We start from the raw sequence: 27,758 nt of genomic DNA on the forward strand, positions 1-27,758 counted from the left end.
TGTGATCTGCAGATTTAGAACAACATGACAAACAGGCATACTATCAAAGAGATATTTTGCATAAGCAGAGAAGCTGAGTGTTGGAGATGGGAGTCAGAGACTCGATCAAAGAGGTATAAAAATAGTAGAGGAAATTAAAAATGGAGAAATCATGTTTTAACTCTGAAAAAAAAAGCACAAAATAATGGCAGAATGATGAGGGAAACGTGTATTCTCCCTGACAGGATATATATAAAGCTAAATTGCTGTATTAAATCAGAGATGAGCTACACAAAGATAAGGGCTGGACTAGAAGAATGTAGAACAGACAGAACTATTGACAATTTTCAAAAAGGATGTCACAATGTATTGATTAGAAAGTGAAAGAAGGTGTTTGTCATTTCATAAGGGCTATTGTTTACTAGATGATAGTAGTGTGAGAGTTTGACCAGAAAGATCATGATAAATAATATGCTACACATTTACTTGCCTTTGATGATCTAAAAATTAAACCAACGTGGAGCTCTTCGAGCAAGAAATGCTTTCATATTAATCATCTTAGACAGAGGTGTATTTATATCTAGTAAAAATTATGATACACCTTTCTTGCGGCAACTTGGTGAAAGGCTAACAAGCATGTCATTCTATATAGGGACAATGTGGACAGCTACGCTGCCAAGGAGCTTCAAGTTCAAATATAATCATCTTACTTTCACAAAACAGAAATCAACCTTCTATCGCAAGAGAAATAGGGTAAAGTAAGATTACACAGAGCATCAAAGGACAGAACATTTCAGCAGAACTAAAGAACTCTGTTGGAGTGGCACTACTGAAAGTTCAGGTTAGCAATAAGATACTTCAACATTAATACTTTAATAAAGATAATGGAAAGCAACTTCAACACAAAATACTTCTCGCCTACACCTTTCCACTTCAAAAAATCAGCATCTGTGAAGCACGTTTTCTAGCTGTAAAAATTAGTACTGACAGAGACTAGAAAGGTCTCTGAGATTTGAAAATAATCCAAACTCCCAACCTTTACATTTAGTAAGAATCTGAATTTGCCAAACCATATTATTTGTAAAGAACAGACAGTTTTCGTGGAAAACAAAATATATGATGTACATATGGAATTTATGAATGCAAAGACTTGCAAACTCACAATTGCATGCAAAAGTTCTTTGATGTACTTAAAGAGTGATAATGTCTTTCAATAGAAATATGTGAAATTTATGTTTTAAGGTTATATTAGAAGTTAGAACGTAGATTAACTTGTTTTCCCTATTCAATAGCCTCTTTCATGAGAGACTGTGTGACAACCATGAGAAAAAGCAGACAACAGATGTATGTACAATTGATTAGCAGATAAATGATACTGTGGTTACACACACAGATTTACACTCATATAAACTTAAGTGTTTAAAATTTAACATAAAGCTTTTAAAAATATTAAACAAACATATATCAAGTGGCATTAATCAACTATTGAAAATGAAAAATCAATGTATAAATTATGTTACAAATACCATTATCCAAAACTTAAAAACAAAGCTGTAAAAGGAATTGAAAAGCAACTTTAATTAAAAAATGAAGACCAGCAATGTTGTACCTATTCCTTAAAACTGTCTTGGAGTTACTTTCACACATACATACTGAAGAGTTTCAGCTCCAAACAGTATACAGATTTTCAGAAATTTAAATTAAAAAAAAAGATCCTATAGCCTATAATATATTTAATAAATCAGTAAAAATATCAAGATGTAAGGTTGCAGAACCTAATGCAGCCCTCAGAAAATGCTCCAAGCCACCATTAGTAAGAGAAACCCACAGTTACTGGCAGGCTGCAATCCAGGAGAGAAGAATGAGGAGTATTTGGAAACCACAATATGGAAGGTGCTGTAAGTTCTTAATAGAATGTGACTGACTGCATAAACTAGTCAATTAACTACTGCCCAAAAAATGGGAATAAATATTTTTGGAAAAGTATGTATGTTGCATAAATATGAATGCAGATACAGCTTACTATGAGATGATCCTACATAATACTGTAGAAGCTATGGATGGGATTGCAAGACAGAGGTTTACTCTAAAATTTTGGTATGAAACACAATAAGAATTGAGCTTATAACCAAACAGCTAATCTAAATCCATTCCCCTATCACAACATCCTCTTTTTTTTCAGTCCTAATACTGAAGGACACACTGAATAACTGGTTTTTCAAAGCTTTTGTGTTATGTTGACCAAAAAAAGAGTCCTTAGTCTGACTGACTGAACAGAGCAAACAGCATTATTTCTTCATAAACTAAAAGATAATAAGAGAGAACATGTCTCTGTCTGAAAGCCTCACTAAATCTTTCTGCAGCCTTCCAGCTTCAGTGTATGTGTTGCAGGTTCAGTATGGTTTCAGACACTGATTTTGGGGATCTTCACCAGAGACAGACACATGCCCAGAAATGACATTATCAGCTACATAGATGGTAGTTTAAGTCTGTGCACCCAAAACTCATTATGGATCTTCAGAAGGTGTGGAGATCCAAATCCACACTACCAAAATGTTATAATAATATACCAGCTGGTGCTCTGCTAAAGGCAAGAGTGCTCTCCAAGTCAAAGCTAATTGTTTTTAGTTATACTGTATATAACTACAGTGCATTTAAATACAGAAAAATATGACAAGTAACTGCTTATCTGACAGCTGCAGCTAACCCTGCACGTTCTCTCCTTTTCTGCAACAAACACTACATCATTATTCTACAAAAATAAAAGACTGATGAAAACAGGAGTGTCCATTAATGTAATAAATAACTTGCCAGTGCTTTTATCCTAACAAATATTTCAGCGTGTTACAAAGTGTTGCACAACAGTGTACCACAGAAGCTGCCTTTTCAATTGATCTGTAGTATTCCTCTTCATTCTCAATGCCCTGCTGTCAGGCTTTTCACTCTGAAGCGCTCACAGAATTAGAATTGTAAAGTCAATTTACTTCTCTTAGAAATACTAGGGACCAGGAAAACGGCTTGGGAAAGACGCATCTGTAAATGTTTATAAAACATTTTTCACTACAGAGAGAAAATACCAATACTTCAAAATTGAACTATTTAATTTAGAGAAGTCACTATTTAACAACATCGATAACATTAAAAATAGTATTTGGAGGAAGGTCCTTAGTTACTTCTAAAAAAGCAACACAATCTCTATTAGTTTATAGTCTCTCTTAAAGACTTTGTCCAGAAACATGGAAGAAAATTGTATAAAAATCACACTTCACCATACTGTATTGCCACAACATAATATGGTTATTGTATCACTTTCATATAATCCAATTCCAGGATATTGTTGGGAAGAATAGGAATGTATTTTAAAAAGTCAACTAGAATTTAGCATATTGTGTTCATATATGCTCTAAACCAAAATGTTAGGTATGTGGCAACATCCTTCGGTTTTTGGAAGACAGTTTTGAAAATGTAAGACGTTTCTTTATCCCTTTAAATCATTCAGCAAAAACCTTTGGGAAGAAGGTATGAAGGTCTTCCAGGATATGAAAGCCAGCCCCAGATATTTAAGCAATGGGTAGCAAACAGCAGCTATTTAAAGTAACACATATTTGAGTGTTCAATTTTTACATATGCAATGATTTAACTTCCTCCAGTGGAGGAAGGAAAACACAAAATAAACTATTTCAGGAAAAGAGGGAAAGACAGCCAGATAAAGAGGGAGACAGGGTGCACTTGCAACTGAGCCCTAAGACCTTGAACCTGAAAGGTCCTCTAGCCATCAATTAACAGAATTCCCTATGCAGAGGTTAGCTGAGAGGCAGCAGATTCACTGAATTAAAGTTAAATGCACGGAAAGAAGAGTCATAGCAATCCTCACTGATGTTTTTAGATGTACAGCCTGCTGAGCTTCTACGTCTGTTACGTGACTGGTTAAACCACCTTCAGCCAGCACTGGAAACCAGGATACTGGGGTTTATTATAAGATCCTTGTTGGGCAGTGTCATATGAAGCTGAACACTGATGTGCACTGTACATGATGAAAAGGCTCAACCTGGAGCATGATATCCTGCTGATGCTCCTCAAATCCTCATTCCCATATTTTTTTCTTTTTCCCTGTTCCTGTCTTTTGACAGGTAAATGTCAAGAGCCACAGAACTGACCGCTGTACCAAGAAGGCATCATGGAAGTTTAGGAGAGTGGAAACTGTGCCTCTTGGAGTACCCTAGGTCACTTTGTTCCAGGATGCAGCTGTCACCTTTGATTTTTTTAATCTTTGTTTTGCTGAGTGGGAAAGTAGTTAAAATATATGAACATATATATACACACACACACATATATATACACATACCAGATGGGCTTGCATTTTAAGTAGAAGTTTAGTTACAGATATTCTACTCCAGAAATGAGAAATCATTTACAGGTAGATAGACTGCCATAACTAAATCTGAAGCATTCATCTGCAAATATGAGTTATGGCACAGTTGGATATAGCTGCTAAATGAGAATCTGACATGTTCCCAAGGTCAAATATCTAATGCTGAATACCACTGCAGATACCAACAGTACAGATAAGCTTCTAAAATACAGCTTCAGGTATATCAGTGAATACATAGTCTCATGGGTTTTTTTGAACTAGCATTCAAAAAGCCTAGTTTTGAATCTTAAGATTAACCATTAAATAGGGACTTCCAGACCCTGGACACCTCACTACGGTGATTCTGACTAATCATCTCACTAAGGTGATTCAGATCACTAACTGTGATTCTGACATAGCAATTGTACAAAAAAAAGTGCCACAGCACATATAATCCAGCTCAGAAATATTCCAGACACTGTTGCTTGTCAGTCACTATCATTATGTCTCAGAAGTGAAAGGAAGATCAAGAAAAGAATTTTCTCTTTTTTTCCCCCAGTCTGATATTTTGTGACAAATGTTGTAATCCCAAATTCAGCTTTCTTCCCAGTGCCAATAGATGCCACAGAATATCTAGACTGTAGAAGATCATAGCGAGTATTTATTAATTACATAGGACAATGGTTGTTTGTACAGCATGGACATTTATTCTCTTCCAAATGGAAAAAAATATCTCAGCAGCTGGGCATAATGTGGGCAGCATTGCCTCAAGAAGAACACACAGGGAGATGAGCAAGGTTTGAGCAGGAGGTTCAGTGTACCTCAGACCAGCGGAAAAAACCCTACACTGAAGGGTTTTGGGAAATTCACATACAGCTGATACAGAAATTCAGTTCCTATTGTTAGATATTCTCTAAAGGAAAGAAAGGAACAGAGAGACAAAAAAAAAAAAAAAAAAAAAAAGAAGAGGCACAAAAAATGAACAAAACAGAAATCCTTGTTGGCAGCCTCTGAAGAGAAGCCTGAATAGACACGAAGGCCACTGCCTTGCATCTCTAGCAAGAGTCAGCCAGGTAGCAGTGGAAATGTGAAACCTCCACTGAAACAGAGCTGATAGCAAAATTCTAAAGACTTTTTGGCAGAGCAATGCAAGAGCATGCACTGACTTTAATTCTGCTTTTCTGGGAATATGAATTAGACCTTCTGAATTGACTGCCTATTTTCCTACCACAACCATTATTTTCCTCAAAAAAAACACTGTCAGAGAATCTGTCTTCCCCTGCCAAACGCGATGATCTTTACCTTTCACGGAAGTTCAAATTTAGTCCTGCTGAAGCTATTTGTCTTTATAAAGAGAGAGAATTTTCTATGGCCATTTTTTATCTTCTAGTACCAACTGAATTTATTAAACTATCTGTTCCATGTAATTACTTTCTGTAGATCGAGCCTTTCTAATAGGTCTGTTCTCACAATGTCCTTGCTGTCTGCACAGAACTCCCAATGATATTAATGCATCTCGAGCACGTGACTTGAGAGAGTTCATAGCAGAGACCATGTAGTGACAGCATTAAGCTGCACAGTAGCTGCAACTACTGTTTTTTAATGAACTTTAAAGACAACGTTCTTATTCGTGCTGCATAACTGGAGTCTTCCTGTTAAAAAAGAATCACCCTACAGCTCAATTACAGTGTTTTTACACATAAGAGGTGTCTCCTAAGTGTTACCTTCCCACTTTAACCAGTGCCATCAGTAATGAATTCATGCCAACAATCAGTTTGGAAAACATAGCACGTGTAGATTTTTTTCATCAACACATCCTCCACCTACAACTGCCACCTCCACCTAGTGGCATGAACATGCGAGTGATGTATTTGCAGAAGAAAGCCCATCCATGCTGTCACTCAAACAATGAAAATACATTCCAAGGACAAAGCAATGTTCCCACCCCATCCCTTGACACAGGGGAGTTCGTAAATTTTAGCAGCTTCGGTTAATATGAACGGGCTTTTAAAAACAATAAAGTAATTAGACACGTTCATGAGAGATAATTATGTCATGTAAAGATGAGCATTCCCAGAAGTGCTTTTGGCTCTATTAGAAAAGAACATTTCTCCTCTCAAATTAATTTCACAGACATGCAAGGTGTGGGCAAATGGCACCGTTCTCATCAGCGTTAAAAGCATATGATACGAATGAGGTCTCCAGCATGGCACTGACTGCAATAAATTATCATGTGTGTGTTCTGTTTTCTGAAATGGGCTCAATTTATCACTTTATTGAAAAGGTTCCATTATGCTAATGTCTTATAAAATCACTTTTTGCTGTTGCTGGAAGGTGAAGAGGGGATATCAATTTTTACTTATAAAACTTGGAAGTATTGCAGCAGTGAGCTGTCAAGGGTTAATAACCCTAACAGAAAATATAATATATGTAAGAGCAAACTTCCAAGGACTTCTTAATGACAAGTTTTCATAACCCTGCTGGAAGCAGAATAGCCAGAATATGTTTCTTAAGACACTATTTCAAAACAAGTTTTGATAGAATTAGCCACAGATAATTGGTGGGCTGAAAACTCTCTCTCTTTGTTCTCCAATTAACCCTTGAATTGGTACTGGAGATTGTTTAGGAAGTGCTATGTCAATGCAGGTCAGTTTAGAAAATGCCATTATCACTCTTGTCAATTTACTCAGGAGACATGAAGGGTAATCAGACAAAGGTGATTACTTTCAAAAAGGAATACTCTTTTTCTAAATATAACATTATATAATATTTTCTTTCTTTTGAAGTATTAGATACTTCCCATAAGGGTATTAAAAGAGGGAAATAACTAGATTTAGATACACAATTGGGTTGATCTTATATGATGGCTTTTTTGTGACCTAGGTGTGACTTGTATCCAGAAAATCTCTTCTATTCTGTACATCAAAAAGCAGAGTATTGTTTCATAAACATCACTTTATTATGAACCATTTTTAACAGGAAGCATGCCTTCCCCTACCTTGAAACACACTCATACAGCATAAGCCAAGAAGCGAGAGCAATTAAGAGGGATAATTTAACATGCACTGATACAACTGAAATACATTTTAGCAGTTGAAAACAAGTAAGTGGAGCTAGAGCACTGTGATCATTATCTCAGTGGATTTCCAATACCCTTCCGGATCTCAGAGCTTCAAACATGAATCAGTTTGAGAACTTCTACCAATTCACTTGCAAACTCATTTAAATCTTTAAAGAAGTTCTTGTTCCACACATCAGATTAAATGTAATTTCACCATACTATAGATGAATGTTATGGTCATAATCTTCTCTTAGTACACAACTGGATTTTCAGACCTCAGGTGAGCACACTTAAAACACAGTCACCTCTGAAAAGCACACTGTAATGCTGTGATGACCTAGTCAGGCACAATGGCCAAGAGTTTTGCATTAAGCGTATGAGTAATGCGATCACCAAAGGGGCAAAGACACATGTAGTTTCACACAGGAGGCATTCAGGTGAGAAAAAGTCGTAAACCAAAAGAGAACAAACACACGGGACTGCAGAAGAGCAGAACATGCTGCAGGTATGGAATAGCCATGAAGGGGAGCTGACAAAACCAAAATGAAGATAAGCAGTAATGGGCACAGAGGACATTCCCTTTCAGGACAGGCAGCAAATAGTACAAACGTATCAAACAAGAAGAGAACAAACGGAGAGGAAGGAAGACTGCTGTAGTTCCAGTTTCAAGAGCTTTGAGTCCTTATCAACATGATTTCTGTGACTATAAGGTATCAGTGTAACCTATGTGGTATCAGCCCTGTGGTATGGCACATTCACAGCACATTTAGGACAAAAGGCTTAACAGCTAAAGCCTAACATGTTTGCACATATAATGAATGCATAGTGATAATGATTAAAAATGTTCAGGAACTAACTACTAGCACAAAGTGAGCTGTTAATGCAAGAATTTGATTGTTTTGTTTAAAGTTTAAAACAAAATTGTACATATAGTAAACTATGTGTAAAGGTGTAATGAAAAAATGTGCAGCCATGCTTCCCAGAGAGTATTGTCCAAAATCAGGACTGCTATATTATTGTTCACTTGGTACTTTATTCTTTTTTTTCAAAAAGAAGTAAATCAACTCCTTACTTTTACTGGATGTAGATTGATCCTCAAAACTATTTTGCACTTCATGTTTATAAGTTCGTAAAATAATGTGTTTTAAAAACCCTGAATCAAATGTAGGCTAAATCACAGTGTGCTATGTAATACATTCTCATTTACATTAAAGGTGGTTTAATCCTAATACAAAAGTAAGCTTTCAGTTTAGCAAATCCAAAAATACCATAGTAACCTAACTAGTTACTTGAACGTGTCTACTGAAACAATACACTGCTTGCATATTAAGTTATTACATTTTCTTGTATAGCAATATGAATCATACTCAAATTAATGTATGTCAAAAGAACTACCATAAGAACCATGTAACCACCATTAAATGGTATATTAATCTTTCAAAGGATTTAAGAAAGGTCAGTTTAAGCACTCTGATCATTTGTTGTTAGAACAAAATTTTTATAACTCTGGGAAAAAAGGATGCAATTACTAAAAGCAAACTACAAAGAATACTGATTTCTTCTCCTCAAAATATCGATTTACAATAACATGGATCTAAAGCACAATTAATTCATTAATTTATGTTATAATTAATCCACAAATTATTTGTTTAGATGCCAAGGGAAAAAAAGTCTTTAGACTGATTAATTGTCCATGTAAAAATGCAGCGAAATGACAGGAGAGAATACTTAAGAATCCTTTTACTTTTTCCAAGGGAATAGTAAATTCTTAGATATTTAGTTTTGTGACACAGTGAACCAAAATTAGGTCATGATAAAGTAAGTTCATTGTTGTGCTGGTATTAGCTTTGTCTGGTGCTGTTACTGAACACTTACAGAACATCATGTCTCTGAATACCAAGAAAGCTGTTCTTGCAGCAGTGGAGGCCATTTTGGATGGATCTGTGCTTGTGTTTTGACGGCCTTCTCAAAAGGGGATAAGAAAAAGATGTAGTTGTATTCAACCTTGGTACTGGGTAGGGGTACTGAGACTAAGAACATATGAAAAAGGTGAGGTAGAGTTGTATACCAAACATTTTGTTTTATAAAAACTGTCAACTAATTTTACAATACTTCAGGAACATTTACTTCAAATGAACCTGACAGAAAGTCTTAACCTTTTAATCTTTTTGATTAAAAGGCATAATAAAATGCAATACCAATTTCAGAACAGGAATTTTTTTAACACACAGTCAGATTCATACTATCAAAACCAGAATTCATACCATGGCAGGAATATATCCAGTCGTGCTGATACTGTTTTTTTTCATTTCATCTGAGCTTCTCTTGGAAGCACGCACAGTTCTGACTACCCAAAACTAAGTTGTGGCTTCCCCTTCTAAAAGTTTTTGCCTGTGTCTTTCATATACCAGACTCTTAAATAGACTGGGAACCAGCTCATCATTTTATGCTTTTAAGCATCAGCAATACCAAGGTTTTGCTAAAGAGAGTTTTACCTGCCCTAACTCATTTTATCTGTAGGGACAGGAGGCTTTAACATATATTATGCTTTGGTAAAGCATTTCCTAACTGGGTAGAAAATAACTAATCTCTTGTTTTGCTAGAATTCACAGCTTGGCACACCAAAGTCAATATATACTTGTATCTTATTTACGTTTCTCTGTATAGAGGAATGTGGAAAGATAAGAAGACAGAGGAAACTTGCATGCAAGTATCTTTAAAAGGCTAAAAAACACCAGGATATTCTAGGGTACAGACCAGATGAAAAGTATTTAACTGTTGCAAATAAAAAGATCTAAATAACGATGACCACATCAAATGATGGGATTATGCAATCATAGAATCATTTATATCACAAAAGACCTTTAAAATCAAGTCCAACCATTAACCTACTACAGCCAACTCCACTGCTAAACCATGTCCCTAAGCACTACATCTACAAGACTTAAATACCTCCAGGGATGGTGACTCAACCACTTCCCTCCACAGCCTGTTCCGATTGACAAGCCTTTCAGTGAATAGAGTTTTCCTAATATCCAATCTAAACCAGTCCTGAAGGAACTTAAGGCCATTTCCTCTTGTCCTATGGTTTATTACTTGGGAGAAGAGATCATCACACATGTGGCTACAACCTTCTTTCAGGTTGTCTAGGACATCAACAAGGTCTCCCCCCAGCCTCCTTTTCTCCAGGCTAAACAACCCCAGATCCTTTAGCTGCTCCTCATAAGACTTGTGTTCTAGGCCCTTCACCAGCTTCATTGCCTTTCTTTGGACACGCTCCAACACCTCAATGTCTTTCTTGTAGTGAGAGGCCCCAGACTGAACACAGTATTCATGGTGTGACCTCAACAGTGCCAGCTACTGGGGGACAACTGCCTCAGGCAAATAATTTCAGACAAAATAATCATCCATCTGATAACGGATTAAACTGTGATTTGAGTAAGTAACATCATCAATACCAGCTTACAGAAAAGAGAACCTGTAAAACTTGATACTTTTTCGAGATTACAAATTTGCTTGACATGGATCTCTGATAAATACATTTAGAGAGGAAAGCAATGTGATTCTGCAGTCTGACCTCCTGCCTAGCACAGTCCATACGACTTCTAGGTTCAAGTCCAATCTTTGCTACCGGACATACGTTTCAGAAAAAAGGTTCTATATTTAAACAGCCAAGTATGGCAAATTTATTAGAGGCCAGGATAACTTGCGTCAGTGGCTGATTTCCTGGCAAGTTAAAATTTATGTGTGGTATTTATATTTTCTGGCTTTCAGTTTCTAGACAATGAAAGCTCAAATCCCAAAATAGCTTGTAAGATCTAAGGCTCTCCTGTTATCAAATTTCCACTCCCATGGATGCCACAAGATTATACCAACATATATAAGCCAGTCATGACCTGCACTTTTGTAGGATTCTTGTGACTCTTTCTTCTGAACCTTCTAACAGCTTTTTCAGCAGCTTTCCTGAAGTTTAGACATCAAACTGTTATGTTGTATTCCAGATTTAGTTACGCAATTATCAAAAGCAGAGGGGAAACAAACTCTCCATTCAACTTAATATTTTCTGTTTATACTTCCAAAGATCATAGTAGCTTTCTTGGACCTGGCATCATGATACATTCTCATATTCAGGTGATGAGCCACACAAACCCTTATGATTTTCTGATTTACTATTTCTCAGGCCAAAATCCCTTCACCCTATACATGCATTTATTATTATGCAGTCATTATGGAACATAGTTTATTTGCTTACACCTTGTTTATCAAAGCACTTTGTCCTAGATATTGGACAGAGAGTAAATTAGGTGAGGGAGGAGTGGGATGAAAGTCCTGTGCTGAGATTCTTTCACATGTTCATTGGAAATCATGCAAGGTGTTACTTAACGGACAGACAAAGGTATTTCTACTACCTATGCCTGCAAAGAGAGGAAACCTGTTAATCTCTGATGCAGAGACTATTTAGATTCATTTTTGTATTTTTTCAACCTGCTAATGGCTTTCAAATTACTGAATCACTCATGGACAAATGTATTGTATGTTAAAAACACAGTATAAGTAAGATGGTTTTCCACAGGAGTCAAGAGTTGCCTTTATTACTCACCACTGAAGTGGGGGTGAGCTGGGAGGCACATGCCTTGTTATGCTCTTCAGCAAGAAGCAAATAATGCCTCTTAGTGGAAACAGGTTGCCAGGCTATAAGGGTTTTTGTCTGATCAAGTGCAGTAGTTTATACTACATAAGTATATTACATGTAAAATAGCAGTACAATGTAACAATCTAGGAAGGAGACAAATCTTATCTGGTAAAATTGACCTCCAAGCATTCAATACTTCAAAGCCACTACTTTTGCAGTGAAATAATGCAAAAGCTTCTGGAAGAAGCTTCTGTGATGCGAAAGTTACCACACTTCTTTTTTTCTCCTCCCCTCAGAATTCAAAGGAGGGCAAATAAAACAAAAGCAGGGTCAGAATCCTACAGCAACAAACAGAAATACCTTAGGCTTCGGAAAGAGATGAATCATATTAGTGGCTACTGCTACAACTATGCAACAGCTGTGTAATATGTTAGATAAGACAATAATTAAAGAATCCTCTGCCTTGTAAATTTAGATTTCAACTCTACACATTGCACATGATCTCAGACACATGGAAAAAAAGATTATACTTCTACTGCACAGGTTTCTACTGAAGACTGATCACCCCAACAGCCATTCACCTTCTAAGACAATAGCTTGAGTATAACTTCAAGTGGCAGCAGTAGCATATGCAGCCTTCAGCCACTCATACCCACTACTATTACTCATTTCAGATATGCCAAAGAAAATCCTCTCCAAACAGTAGAGTTGATTGGAAAACTGATCTCTAGATTTTAAATGTTTTTTCTCTTTTTTTCTTGTTGGATTATTGTTAACCCAGACTACTCCTTAACTCAGTGAATGATATAAGGACAAATTAAGCCACCTCAAGCCCTAATAACAAAAACTTCAATAAGCCCCATATTGAACAGAAATGGTGGGGCTGAACCCCTCAACAAGGACGTTTCCATAGTGAGAAACATGACAAGGGGAGGATAACAGGCTTTTAAAAAGTACTTGTTATTAACATTCTTTCAGGCAGAACTGTCATTGGAGTGGCTCTTTTTTTTTTATTCTGACGTTTAGGTTAATGACAGATAAAAATAGCTCACATATATTCTCAGTACACTTCTCCTCAGTTGTCATTCTGCCATGAGAAAACTTGCTGCAATAGAAGACACCTGTCGGTTTGTACTTGGCTTCAGAGTTTGGAGTCTCTGGAAAAAAACACCACTCCACAAACATTAAAAGGCCTTACATGCTACTAGAGCCGTGTATGTATCATGTACAGCAGTGAAAAGACTGAAAAGTAGCATTAAATGCTCACACCACTGCCTTGCTTTTGACAGTAAGCCCATCCTGAAACCCTGTCCCGAGCTTAACAGATTTAAATCGGCATGCAAACCTCTTACCTCATTTTTCATTCAGACTGGGAGATGTGGATCATTAAGCTGGGTACTAATTTGTTCCTAAACTGCACTCATTCATCATTAGTTGGCAGTGAGAGGTTGATCAAGTCAGTTGTGGAATACTTCTGTGACCCTCCCACGAATTGTATATTTTCTGCATGACTGAATTAAGAAATTCTCCAGAAGTTATTTTAATAGTTTTAGTATCCATTATGTTAAGCAGGATGATTTCTCTTGTCAGGTTAGTCACAGAGGTATCTCTCTCATATTCACAACGTATATTTGGTACTTCAGACCTATACGTTTGGCATTAATCTTCTATAACGTATGATAAGGGGTACTTGTGCTCCATTCTTCCTAAAAAACTATCTCTGATAGACTATTCAACCAAACCAGACCACACTCTGGTATTGCACAGAATGATGTCTCTTCATCAGGGACAAACACAGTTGTCAGTAAGGGTTAGCCAGACTGTGTGAGGAGGGAGTTACTACGAGATTAATGTAATAGCTCAGAGATTCTTATATTTCCTTCTGATTCGAGCTCCTGTCTCATGAACACATTTAAATATTACAGCACAACCCATTTGCCGTAACTTAACCTGTGCCTCAGATGATTTTTTATGATGAAGAGAAGATATTCTCAGTAATAATGTGGTGGGTGAAAAACTACTAAAATCCACAGTATGAATTACCATATTTTATAGCAGTTCTATTTTTATAAATAAGTCTACTGGATATAAATATTTTTATAAAATGTATGTATATGAAAACATTACCACAGATTGGGAATTAAATACACTTCCAATACATAAGATGCCCTACATTCTAGCTAAGAAAACTTCTGTTATGGAAATTTTACAGAGAAAGTTTTGCTCTCTCACAGACCTCTGAGATTTTTGCCAGTTTACAATAATTTGTAAAAATATTAGCGTAAGAGAAGTTAGAGAAAGGAACAACGCAAGAAATTACTCAGTTTATTTACCAAGCAAACTTATTTTGCTAGAATACACATCAGATTATTATAATCTCTTGATATATCTGTATTCTTTTAGTTATCAAACAAAAAAAATCATATGTTGGGATTTTTTTTTTTCCTGTGGTATGGAGCTACGAAACAGGTAAATGTTCAGGTTTGTGCATGGAAATGTACCAAATCACTGATTTACCTGATTTTTCAGAGGGAAGAGAAATGCTGGGTTTTGTAGTATCCAGAATAACAGCCAACCCTGCAGAGAGTGATGGGAGGATACTGGTGCTGAGATCTAAGCGAGTCAGACTTTCAGGTTCTCTTTCCAAGGCTTTTAGAATGCCTCCAGCATGGTTATCTTCTGTCTCGTCGTTGTTCTGATTGTTCTTCTGTGGACTCTGAACAATATGAACAATACTCTGCTGGGCGAGGTCACAATTCTGCAACACAAAACCAAAATCCCAATAAATAATTAATTGTGACATAAGGGACAAAATCCCTCTATCTCCAATTTGTTATTTCTTAAATGGTCTCCAAGCCATTTTGTGTAGAATTTCAGTGTGCGGTAATGGAGTTTAAAGCAAAGTGACAAGTGTAAATTGCTGGAATTAGGATTACTTGCATTGGCAAAAGGGTCACAACACTTACAAATTCTAAACATTTAACAAGGAAATGGTGGACCAGAGCCAGCAGCTCCAAAGAAGTCTGGTATATTGGCACAGAGGAAAAACTCCAGAGGGAGCAATACTAAATCAAGTACTAAGAACATTCAGTACACAAAATGCATTTGCAAAGATAATGCTAATATATACTCTTAATGTAGCAATTTACAGTCACATTTGACATCACAGAGTTCATGATCAAGCTACTCCAAAGTATCTTTGTAAAGATTAAGACTGGTATTTCTTTCTTATCCCTAATGCAATTTTTAATCTAAAACTGGCTTTAGATGTAGACTCAGTATGTGTTTCTTATTCTTTCCGAAGATGACATTTCACCCATTGTCTTCAGAATTAGAGGAAGCTTGTGGAGGATCTCATGACATCTATAGTTTTTCCTGGTAAATCAGAAGGATTGCTACCCATTAACCCAATAGGTCTTATATATATATACACAAATAATTCCTCTTTCTCAGTTCTCATCTGAGGTAATTCTTCAACTATCTTTCCAGATTTCACATCTTAGAAAAAAGAGCTGAATAAGGATCCTATGAAAGAGTTACTCATGATAAATCAGGGTGGAATTCACATTTAGTTCAGCATTTTCCACATAAAAGTAGGAAAACAAAATATTACCTTAGAACTAGAATTCACAGAGTTTTCAGATGAACTATCATTAATGAAGGACTTTCAAGAAAGACTTGTATTGATGTTTCCACGGACATTTTGCAACAAAAATCTGTTCTTTTTTGGGTCATACATCCTGGAGATCCAGAACTAGTTCTCCAGTGTAATGAAACACATACAAACATCATGCTACAAATAAAGAAATATGAATTTGCCTCAATAAAATAATTTTGTAACTCTATGCAGCACCATTAGGTTGGTCATGGCTACACTGAATTGTCAAGATTGCCAGTTACGTTTGGGAAGAACAGAAAGAGACTTCAGAAACATTTGTCTCTGTACCTACACATTTTAAATAGTTACTTTGCCTTTGAAATAATTACATTCATTTTTTAACTGCAAAAGATTCCTTTACAGGTTACTTTAGTGCTCTTTATACCCTTGTTTCACTCTCTCTTCTGCCCCTTTTTCTCCTCTGACCTTATTTCTGTTTAGTGGTTTTCCTTCATTCTTTTGCATTATTCCTCAGTACTTCCCCTGCACCTTTCTTTCTTATGTAAAGCAGTTCTAAAAGACAAAAATCTGTAGGTTTTTTTTTTTAAATTGAATTTTTAATAACACACTCTCCCCTTAGTGAAGCAGTAATCAGCCAGCAGAGGTTTGTCAGAGCAAGGACACCGCAGTATTAATATTCAAACACAGCAGTTACTAGAATTTAACTTTAAAACATTATGTTGATATTAAAGGTCTCATTTTTTTGTCCAACTTGTTACCCATAACATTTTAACAAGATCCATTTAAATAGCTTAATAATTTCATTCATTAACAAAAAATCCAAAACACGTCTGTCACTCTAAAACTTCTCCAACTAAGTATATATACTGCATAACATTAAAGAATTTAATAACCTAAGAGAAATTAATAATGAAATTAATAACCTAGGAGAATGAGGAGCTCAAAAGTAATTTGTTCAGTTACAGCTAGAATTGCAAAGTGAAATGTCAAAATGCACAACCTTGGAAACCCCTTATCAACTGTCAGTCAAACCATGTTTTAATGAGCATCTCTTCTGGCCATTTTCCTTGCCTAAGCAGCCACATCCTGCTTTTTATTTTTTCTCACCATCTACTACCCTTCTCAATTTGTTTCCCTGATTCGGTTCACAGCTTGATGTTGTGCTACAGTCACATTGAGAGGACGGCACAGAAGAGAGAATGAGAAGGACAGCAATGGCAGCTTAAATCAAACAGAAACCCCCACAAAACCACAACCTTTTCCAGCTGCTTTGATTGATCTGGACTGCTGTACATATTGAGATGCATGGTTTAAATCACTTGATCTTTAAAAAGTATAGGTTTCTTTCTAGTTCTTTTTGTAGGCTGGAGTGGATGTGGTTAGCTTAGAAACAAAGCAAGGGCCAACGAGAGACCCATCTTATCCACTATTCTCTCTCCAATAACAAACCACATACTTCATAAAAAGATGTAAAATTTGCACTTTGGTCAATTATACATCTATATGACCATAGAAATAGCATATTCTTGGTTTTCACTTAATAAAAAGTTTTCATTTTAAAACGGCAGGTGAACATGCTGTATCTTTGCTTTCTGCCATCTCTTTAGCAAAAACAAACTTTGGAACACTGAGATCACTACAGATGACTATAATGTAGGTCATAGACACAGGAAAGATCAATCAGTGGATCCCAGGTTATCTTTCCAAAGATAGCAGCTAGGAAAAACAATCAAGATCATTTCATTTGTGCACTAAGCATATTTGACATGGCAAGCCACTGAGCAATAACGAACATGGAATCCCAAATCAGCAGTTCTGTAATGCTGGTTCTGTCTACATTTGACTTGAATTTGGCTTTTGTTTAAAGGAAAGCAATTCTCAAACTTTGCAAGAAAAGCAAGAAGACAGCACAAGAAAGTTTATGATCCATTGTGAAGAGACCTGGATGAGAACATCACCACCCAACTCCCAGAATTAAAGTAATTGAAGCTTTATAGAAGACTACGTTTTGTAGGTGGCAGATGGGCAAGGTGTGCCGCTTTCTTCTGTACAAAGAGAGGTAGAATTCAACCTGTGTCTGTAAATGTTTAGGTTTTGCCTTAGGTTACTATTGTAACACAAATCTAAGATACAATTGTTTATGTCAATGTCACTTTCATTTTCTTCATGCATTTGTTTTATGCCTCAGGAAACACTTCTTTTGAGAATCTTTTATTAATGATTCTAGAGAGATTGTCTTGCCTTATCTGTTGATCCAAATTAAAGCCTGTGATCCATATTCCAAAGGGAAATACAGCAAATGTATATATTGTAGATTATGAAGTATCGCCTTGCACCAGAGCAAAGGGAGCTGAGAAGATCCAGAAGTGATGAAGCCCAATACTAGGGACTGGTTCTTCACAGAGAATAGGTTTTGGTCAACTTGGAAAAATGAATGCAATAAAATGAAATTAAATCTTTTTCTCATTTTGACCTTTTGCTTCTGTATCTTTTTCTGAATTCTCAAGTTGAATTCACAAGGCTGAATCAGCACATTCCGAGTGAATAACACAATATTCTTTGGTGCTGCCAGCTGTGGGCAAACCAGAAGGTCGCTTTGGGAGACTGAGATAAATTATGAAGAGGAAAAATATGACTGTTTCGAAACTCTGAAATCCTCTTGTACTCACAGATCTCTGCTTGGTGTTTTCTTGACAACGTATTTTGATAGTAATATCAATACTGAAAGAAGTGTTCTCCATCTAAGCAAACCATAGCCCGCTAGAGAAGTCAAATTATATTTTCTGAAGTACAATGCTGTTTATTTTGAAATGTTTTATTTAAAGAAACACTAGGGAAGAGAATAATTCAAATTCAAAACTTTGAATGCATGCATGTCTAAGCTAATTTCTTGTGGTGTTTTGACTTGAAAAGGAATTTGAAATATTTTCATTTTCTGTTAACTGCCTGTTGTTATTTTTAGGTGTTTGGGGTTTTCTTTGTTATCTACCAAACTTAAAAAGCAATTGTTCACAGTCTACTACCTAAGATACAGTTCAAACTTTTCATATTATCTGGAGAGCCACATGTTTGTCCAGGAATCCCTGGGGCCTACAGAGTGCAAACAGTAATAGCCTGCCTAATTGCTTCCTATTAGATTAAGCAGATACCAGACTGCCTGATGCCACTCAGTAGAGATTCACACAAGGTGAATCTCAAGAAAATGCTCAAGAAGAGGTATGAACATTCCTAGCAGTTTAACAACACAAATGTTGGCTTTCCAGTTGGGCTTTTTTTTTAGTTGTGCTGCATTTCAATATCAGAGGGAAAAATAAGGGGAACCCTGTTCTTACTCATCTGCATATTTAATGAAATCATAAAAAAACATCTCTGGAACACCTATATCACAATACACTTCTTCAAACCCATGCAAAAGTGTCAATGACACCAACTTTGCGCAAAAAATCTTTTCCCATGGATAGTGTAAGGAGACATTAAAAGTTACCTTCTAAACACACAAAAAAAAAAAGCATATGAAGTTCCCAGAAGAGAGAAAAGCAAGCCCACCAAACCCCACTGTACTACTGCACTAACCCTCTGACAACCCAAGGACAGAAATCGTGTCTCAAAAGCAGCAGACACAGAAAGGAAACCAAGTTTAAGAGCAAAACTATTTTCATTCCATGATCACAGACCAATGAATCAAAAAAGCAAGAACAAAGCAACAAAAGCAACAATTTTTTATTACATAGGGAACAAAAGCTGAAGTATTAATGAGCTTGGAAGTAGAGACTACCTAAAATAAAATATACAGACATACTATTACTTTCTGTTGAGCCATGATGGTCTAAGAAATGGGAAGAGAGACTTGCAAGAAGACTTAACAACTTTTATTTAACTATCTGTTATAGAAACAAAAAAACAAATAAGCTTTGGGCTCAAAGAGTCTTCCAGAAGTCATGGCAAGGGGAAATCTGAAGGGAAAATTAACCATTAGTAAAATAACGAAGCAAATCAGCACCCTGATCTTATGTCTCCATCCATTTATGTGAATTCTGTCTGCTGAGTGGCAGTGAATTAAATATTGCTCCACATGGGGCAAGGGGAAAAAGCCAGTGCACCACTGGGCCTAAATTACACAGACCACTTAGCAGTTAAATTCCAGCAATCAGAAACTCCTTTTTATTTAATGATGCTGCGGAATACAGCATATTGATATTGAATATTCGACTTCAGTTCACCTTTTGAACATTTTCAGAGTTAGACATTACTGTACTTATTTAGTATTCAGCATGTTGTGGGTGCTAAGCAACGCCTAGAAGGAAAAACAGATGTATTATTGAAATTATTTATTCAAATAAATGTGGTGAAAAGGCAGAACCCCCTTCACTTAGCAGAATATTTGTACCCTAATTTTTATAATCTCTTCCTATTCAGTTCTTGCAGTAGTTTAAATATTGACCATGCCATAGAAATAGAATAAAAGGAAAGATAAAAATGTGATATAAAAAAGGATCGCTTTCTACATCCAAAACCTAGTATCATTTTAAGGACAGCTATTAGCGTTCCAAAGTCAGACTACTGTAGCAAATGAAGTAGCACACAGGAATTTTCAGTTCAGCAGGTAACAGTGAAGCTGAAAGCAACCAGATGCAAATAAGTGACGTAGAATCATGACATTTTTAACACAACTAGTGGCAAACAGCAGTGGATGGGAGGCAGGGCTTTGGCACATTGTGATGCTTTAACAGGAAGTGGAATAATGTATCTTGAAAACACCTTTAAAATAGGGACAGGCATTCTTAATGTGATACAATGCTTAAAACTTCTTTCTGTAGTGACAGCTAACGAAGGTGGATACAGTAAATGGCAATATAAATGTATTGTTTCTCACACAGGTCACATTCATTATGGCTTCATTGTATTATGGGTTTTTTACACCACCACCACCCCCCACCTAAATTTTTATCTCTGTGTTTGTATCCTTTTTATTTTACCCCATTACCAAGTCTGGAGATAACTTAAGAGACTCAAGACTAACTTTGGAACAAATCTGGAACAGAGTCTGAGAGCTTTGATACTTACAGACTCTGTGAGGAGAGGCCACTTACATAGAAGTGTGGCACTTAGAGGGGAACCACTGGAGAGCTATCTGACCTGTTCGTTTCTTTGCCACCTCCAGCCAATAGAGGTAGTGACATCTTATGCTACCTCACTAAACATTATAAAGCTCATCACTTTGAACTGAAGACAATTAGAAAACATCTCAATGAAAGCTCCACTGGATCATCTCTTCACTCAGAAAAGTTAGACTTGTCCAGCTTTTGTGGAGCTTTGCACCCTAATTGCCAATATAAGAAGTCAATGACAGGATTTTCATAATTGACAGCAGTAATACCAGAAAACCACAAGCCCAAAGACCATTTATTCCTCCAACACATTCTCCATTCATTGCCCTCCTTGGGAACAGGAATGAAAGGCAAGTTATTAAAAATCAGTGACTGTACTGCAACTCTTCGAGTGGCAGGGCATCTCTGCCAGTGACTCCTGGACAGAGGGAAGTGCACAGAACATTGAACTGGCCTTACATGTGGGACAGAAGCACGATGACTGCTACTAATTTACTTTTCAAGTTACCCAAAATATGCTAGGAAGTTCCAAGATCCTCAGATTTTTTCCTTTTGCAAGATAGCCACAGTCCATGATACCTACACAAAGGACAAAAATTTGGAATTACATTGTAACTGCTGAATTTTCCTAAGGGTTAGAACTTTCAGAGCCTTACAGGTAGGAAACAAACAGAATGTATTTTTTCAATTCTTTTCAAACTGTAAAACTAGTAAGTCATTATTAGGCTAAAATTATTTTAGGAGGAATCCCTTCAAATTTCTGGAATATAAATAATAAAGGCATTAATTGCAGCTGTAGTTTCAATAATACACTAGAAAACATATCTTGCTGTTTCTGCTAAATTAGTGACTGTGGTCTATAGCTAACTATAGGACAGACAGATTAAGCAAAAGATTTAATGGAGCAGTTAATTCAGGTTAGCTACCAGTTACCTCCTAACTCTACATCATACATCAGCTCTGAATGAAGGATAGCTCATTCAGATGTATTTCAAATTAATAAAAATATTTCATGTGAATTGTGTGTGACTCGTTGTAGGTGAATTATGTTCACAGACCTCTTGCTTATCAAAAGCAATCACTGTTTTTCAGTATTTCCAAAATATTAGAATTTTTTTTCCCCTCAATATTTTGTGGTGGAGCAGAAAATCTTGCAAATCATGGCCAGGCTGTCCTAAAATATGTCCTAGAGAGCAGGATGGGAAAGGCATAGACTGATGCCCAGTCACAACCTGCCTTGGAAGATATTTCCTGAAAGATGACATTTTTGTATTTGTGTATTGCTAATGAAAATCCTTTTCTCCATCACAGAACCCTAACTTTTGAGCTGATTCACGTGTTAGGAAAAATCACTTCTGTGCCATAAAACAAAACTAGTGAAGGAATAAAAAAGGAAAGACAGATGTTGGATGCATCAGTGTTTTAAATGTGTGATTTAGTACTGCAACCAAAACATATGCAAATGTTTCTCAAAGACATCCAGATTACAAAAAAAAAAACCTTTTTCAGACACATCTAAAAACTGGATATTTCGTTGAGTTACTGTTTCTAGAATGTTCAGTATGTATTCATTTCAAAACAGACCTTCTGACATTATTCTTTATTACTATCTTACATGGTTTGAGTATTTTTAAGTTCTGGTGGTCTTCACAGCTACCTTATTAAAACCTCACCTTCACTGAGACATAATGCAATAAGCTGTTTCTTGCCAATCTTTTTATGATCTTTCTTTTTACAATCCCACATTGAATACAATACATTTTGGACTCATTTTAGGGACTGATAAAATGACACACACTGATGAAGTGTAACACTTAAGTGCTTAGCAGACACGTTAGAGACTCTCAAACCTTCATCCCACAACACACCAGCCTTAAAAATGTTTTTGTATAAAAACACCTAGTCTGGTGTTACTGTACTGTAAGTATGATACAGGCTTTCTCTTTTACTGTTTGAGAATGGTAGTGCAAGAGGTAAAATAATTACTTTTAAAAAGACAAATTAAATTTAGTGGAATCCATGAAGGCCTCCTGAGAAACAAATCAGAGCCACTCTATGACCTCTCCTAGAATGAGAGTTCTGTTCCGAGAAGTTGGCATAGATTGTGTTTGCCAATTGATTATTCAAGATTAAAGCAAACAGTAAGCAAGGAGCAATATCAGTATATTATATATATATCTTATAATACATATATAACATATGTAATTATTGTTGTTGTTATTATATATTTGTATGTTCTCTTCCTACGCAACTGAACTTTCTGAAGACCTCTATAAAGACTGTCTCATGCAGCTGCCAGGTGAGAGGAAGAAACTCCATTTACACTTCATAAGGCAAGATAATCCAGCATCCTGGGACATTGTCTTATAACCATAAATCTTACCATTCCTTTGAATTTCCACGTGGAATATGATATACCCACTATGAGAACTTCTTGCTACATAACTTCTACCAGGTATATTTTACGTACTGCCACACAAAAAAGGGTTAATCCATACACATTAAGATTCCATTAATTTTTAGCAAAGAGAACAATGGAAGTTGGAGAAGAGGAGATAGGTAGATAGTGTGTGATTTACTACAGCTCCTCCAGCTAATGGTCCCTCTGTGTAGCAGGAAGCTTTGACTAGCCTTTACAAAAATAAAGTCGCCTGATTTACAGGATAACACAATAGGTCCCCGCGCTGAAAGAGACTCTTTTAAGAGAAGTGTGAGACTTTGATTTTATACTGTCCCTTAATAAAGTAATAATTTGCTGGGAATGGAAACATATTCAACCAGTGGCATTCAAACTTTCTCATTCTAAATTTAAACAAAGTCTGATTTCCCACTTTTCCTTCATGTACAAATCATTTTAAGTTTCATTTCCATCTTTCTCGCATTAGAAGACACAAAACTAATGTTAATTTCTAGCTCAGTGGAGGGAACACAGACATAACTCTTAGTTAGGAATATTGAAGGGTTATTTTTCGTACTCAATCTAAGAACTTAGCAATGCTATATACATACTTCCAAATGGCATCACCAATACCACCCCATTATTAATATAACTTATCTTTAATGTAGGCCGCCTAGCACAAATCCCCAGAAGATAAATTAATCCTTACGCTAAATAAAAATGTTTTACTGACAGCATGAAACAGTTTAGAACACTAAAATACCTGCTTAGACTATTTTCATTCTCTTTAAATCTCTGCATAATGATCTGCAAAAGACATAGAAGGCAGCCAAACTTTTTGATATTATGTTTACAAAGCTATTAGTATGTCAACAGTGATATTAAGAACATATCATGCTGATATAAAATGGAAGAGAAATATAGCCAGATAAACCTAAATTCACATGAAACTTTTCTCCTCAATAAATGAACAGTTTTTTCCTACTAGTAATTTCATGTACCATGCACTAAGAACAATGTATAAAATTGAAATTTATTATAATGTCTGTATAGAAAGTAACATATCGATAAAAAGTTTATAACATTAAATTAAAAATGAATACAGTTAAATTTTTGTGACTGTTTCTTGCTTCCTAAGTGCAGTTGAGTGCACCTCATTATTATTCCATCTTCCAACCTGGTGGAACTTACAACCTGAATATGTTATCTCCAGCTGTAAACATAAAATAAGAAAGCTTATAACCTACCAGGTACAGATCGTATTTTCCTTTGCTTTGATTTCTTCTCAAGCCACACCAAAAAAGAGCAAGTAACAAGCATATACTATAATGAATAACATTTTGGACACATTTTATTATGAGTTAAATAGTGATAAAAGATACTAACTTCAAAAACGCTTTCATAAATCAGTACTGTCGTTGTCTGCATCATGGCCCCTGGACTGTGGACTGCATGCTGTTTGTTTAACATATGATTTAATTTTTAATTCCTCTTCCCATTAAAATCTTAACTTTTCTCAGCCATGTAGCAGCTGCCTATCTGGTCACACCTTCTGCCTTCACTTAATATGTACATCAAGCCTTAGTGAGCATGTGAGAAATAGGCATGAAAGTGGCCTCACACAGACACCTAATAGGTGTCAGGACATACATGGGACATGAACTGCATTTGAAAAATTAGGAGTCACTATGCAGAACTCTGAAAATATCCTAAAGACTTCAATGGTGCCTTGTGTTGATGGGGGGACTACAGTGGCAGCTGAATTCAGGAAATTCCCTTCTCCAAAGAGACCTGAAATAATTCCAATGCATCATTAATACTCTAGTGTGGAAAGGGAATCTTCATATGAATTCTGTGCCTAGCACATCAAAAGTTTAATAGCTATATTTATTTCAATTACTTCAACTGGTCATTCAGAGATGTCTTTCATGCTTTATGGATGGAACCTGGTATACATCCCAACCAAAGAGCACTTCGGTCTTCTTATCCAAGCACATACATCTTTACATCAGTTTGAGCAGCTGCTATGAGACCAGCCATAAATAAGCCTATGGGTGGCCTGAGCAAACTTGTTTGGTAACTTCTTAACCCACCACTATAAACATGGACAATAAATCAAACATTTTCCAGAACTTTCCCTGATTTTACCTGAAGCTTTGCTTTTCACCTAACATTTACTAGGCGAGGTTAAAATGGTCTTAGATGGGAGTTCTGGGATATGCCTACCAAAAATGTGTCAGCAGGATAAACAAACCTACTGGGCATTGCTGGAAAACCTATGCAGTACAATATCACACAGTACAGCAACAAATGTAACTGAAGTTTACTTTGGTGTAGAAGAGGTTGGGAAGGGTTTGTTAGTTTGGTTTCTCTAGTCAGAGAGCTTACAGATTTTTCACAATCCCTAATTGTAAAATGTATGCCACATCAGAAAACACACAATAAATTCATCCTTATGCCCAGGACATGTGGGTACTCTGCCACTTCTTTCCTTCCCCATCCCATAGGCAATCTTGTATTATTTTAAAAGGAAGAACACTGACAAGGTAAATGCTAAGAAGATATAATATAAAGAATTACAATTTGCTATTAAAATAAAAAGATCCTTTGTTTTAAGTAATCTGTGTGCTTTTTCAAAAAATGCCCAGCACTAACAGAAGACATGACGTAATTGTGAATCGGGACTCATTCTGCTAAATAACCAACCTGTATATTACATTTACCACTACAAAAGGGAAGTGAGAAAGCCTTGTTGAGTCAAAGATGAAAGATGGTTTTGAACATCAGAACAAGAGAATAATGACCCGTAAAAAAGATAAAGGAAACCTGCTTTAAGGGTTTGCTTTTATCCTTACCTGGAAAAAAAAAAAATCTTCAATTTCCCCCTAAGGCTATTCAATTTTAAGATAGAAATCTCCACTGATCTAGCATCAAGCTATGATAGGAAGTTCAATATTTAGATTCAGTTAGGAAAAAATAGATTAAGACAAACAAGGTTCCTGAAAATTAATTTGATGATTTTATTTTTATTATGGCTTTCTCTTTTCTGCATACATCCAGATTGCAACATATCATGTGCTTTTTATAGATATGTCCCAGATCAATTCTAATTCTTACCATGAACATCTAAAAACTCTGGAATATGCAGATCTTTCCATGTGGAGGAGAAATTGTAGAATTTGGATTCTGATCAAAATTCAGATTCTGAAAACACATGCAGGAAGAAAGCAAATCTGTGAGCATTTATGGGGAAGGGACATGTGCTGTGAAATTCAGTGGTGCCAAGGCTGCAAAAAATGTAAGTTTTTCTGAGACAGAGGTTTCTTCAGGCTGTCAGGCTATGTTTGCATTACCAAGCAGCAAAGCAAGCACTACCTCACATTGCCAAATAACACAGACCAACAGAAGCAGCTTTCCAGAGAAAGACAGTTGGTACTACAGACCTGACATCCACACTAGAGTTTAGGGGCTGAGGTTTTTGGAGTGGGTGGCTTTTTGAGTTTAGATTACCTCTAGTCTCTCCTTAATGACTACATGCTCTTTTGCAACTGGAGTGCAGTAGGTGAAGTCCTGTAACACATCTCCCTGTTTAGACTCATTCAAAAGGCATCTACTTACTTTGCTATCAGGATGCTCCATGACACAAACAAACACACAGTAAGCGGCAGCAATGCGGAGATCCATTTCAAAAGCTCCTCTTTTGAATTAAGGCACCAATGTATTCACATCCCAATAGTCTAATTCTGAGCTCCTATAAAAGGCAGCATCAAATTTCAGATTCTCTGAGAATCTGAAGTCACCTCTGTGCTGGAAGATACATTTATCTATGTTTAGAGAGACTAAAGGAAACAGATAAAGGTACCACAGGATGACTAAAAGAAGATTAGTAAATGCGTGCTGCCTTCTATTCAGAGCTAAACCCCTTCTGTACAGAAGATTAGCTGACCATTTTTCTTACAGTGTAGAGATTCATCAGGTTTTACAATTGTTAACTATGTCTTTCTACTGGTAAAACCACCATAATTGTTTCTGCAGAGGATCAGACCTAGTTCGCTCAGCTAGCTACACTGAAAATCAGTTATAAAAGCCTGTTACTTCCAAAAAAAATTGCCTTGTTGATAGTTGTGCTGAGAAAGCATACAAACTCCGGTGAACTTTCCTTACCAACAGGAATTCAGCTTTGCAAGCCTGGGCTTGGAAACCACCTCTGTCTTAGAGCTGCACAAACAGTACAGTACAGACACATTTTAATGCTGGAAAACAGGTAATTCAGCCACACAATAAAGGGAGGAAAAAAACAGACAAAGCCAATGACTGGAACACTTCAGTAAAAGAAAAGCAGAGAGACTACCAGCTGGGCCTCTGGCTCTTTGTGACAGGGATTTTTCACATCAGAACACAGCAAGGCTCGTCCCTGTCTTTTAGCATGCTTTTTATCAGAGCGGACAGGTACTCCAATGGGTAAGATGCAGCCCTTACCCTCACAGTGCCTCTCTGTGTTAATTATTATTTCATGGTGTGAGATCCCTTTCTGGCTTCAGCTGTGAGCTGGCTTTAACAGTCCTGGAATTTTCACCCTACTGAGAAGTAAGAGCTGGTGTTTCTCTTA

The 27,758-nt window shown here is 36.4% G+C and overlaps 1 protein-coding gene across 1 annotated transcript in view; it reads right to left on the reverse strand.

Moving 5' to 3' along the window:
- The window catches only part of PRKN (parkin RBR E3 ubiquitin protein ligase), a gene marked incomplete at its 5' end in the record, with an annotated part of 579,674 nt that overhangs the window by 469,770 nt on the left and 82,146 nt on the right, over positions 1-27,758 (reverse strand). Inside the window, 1 exon segment of the mRNA XM_084261053.1 lies at positions 14,542-14,782. Coding sequence (XP_084117179.1) covers positions 14,542-14,782 — 241 coding nt within the window.

This window comes from Gallinula chloropus (genome assembly GCF_964237585.1).
Source record: "Gallinula chloropus genome assembly, chromosome: 3".
NCBI classification, from domain to species: Eukaryota; Metazoa; Chordata; class Aves; order Gruiformes; family Rallidae; genus Gallinula; species Gallinula chloropus.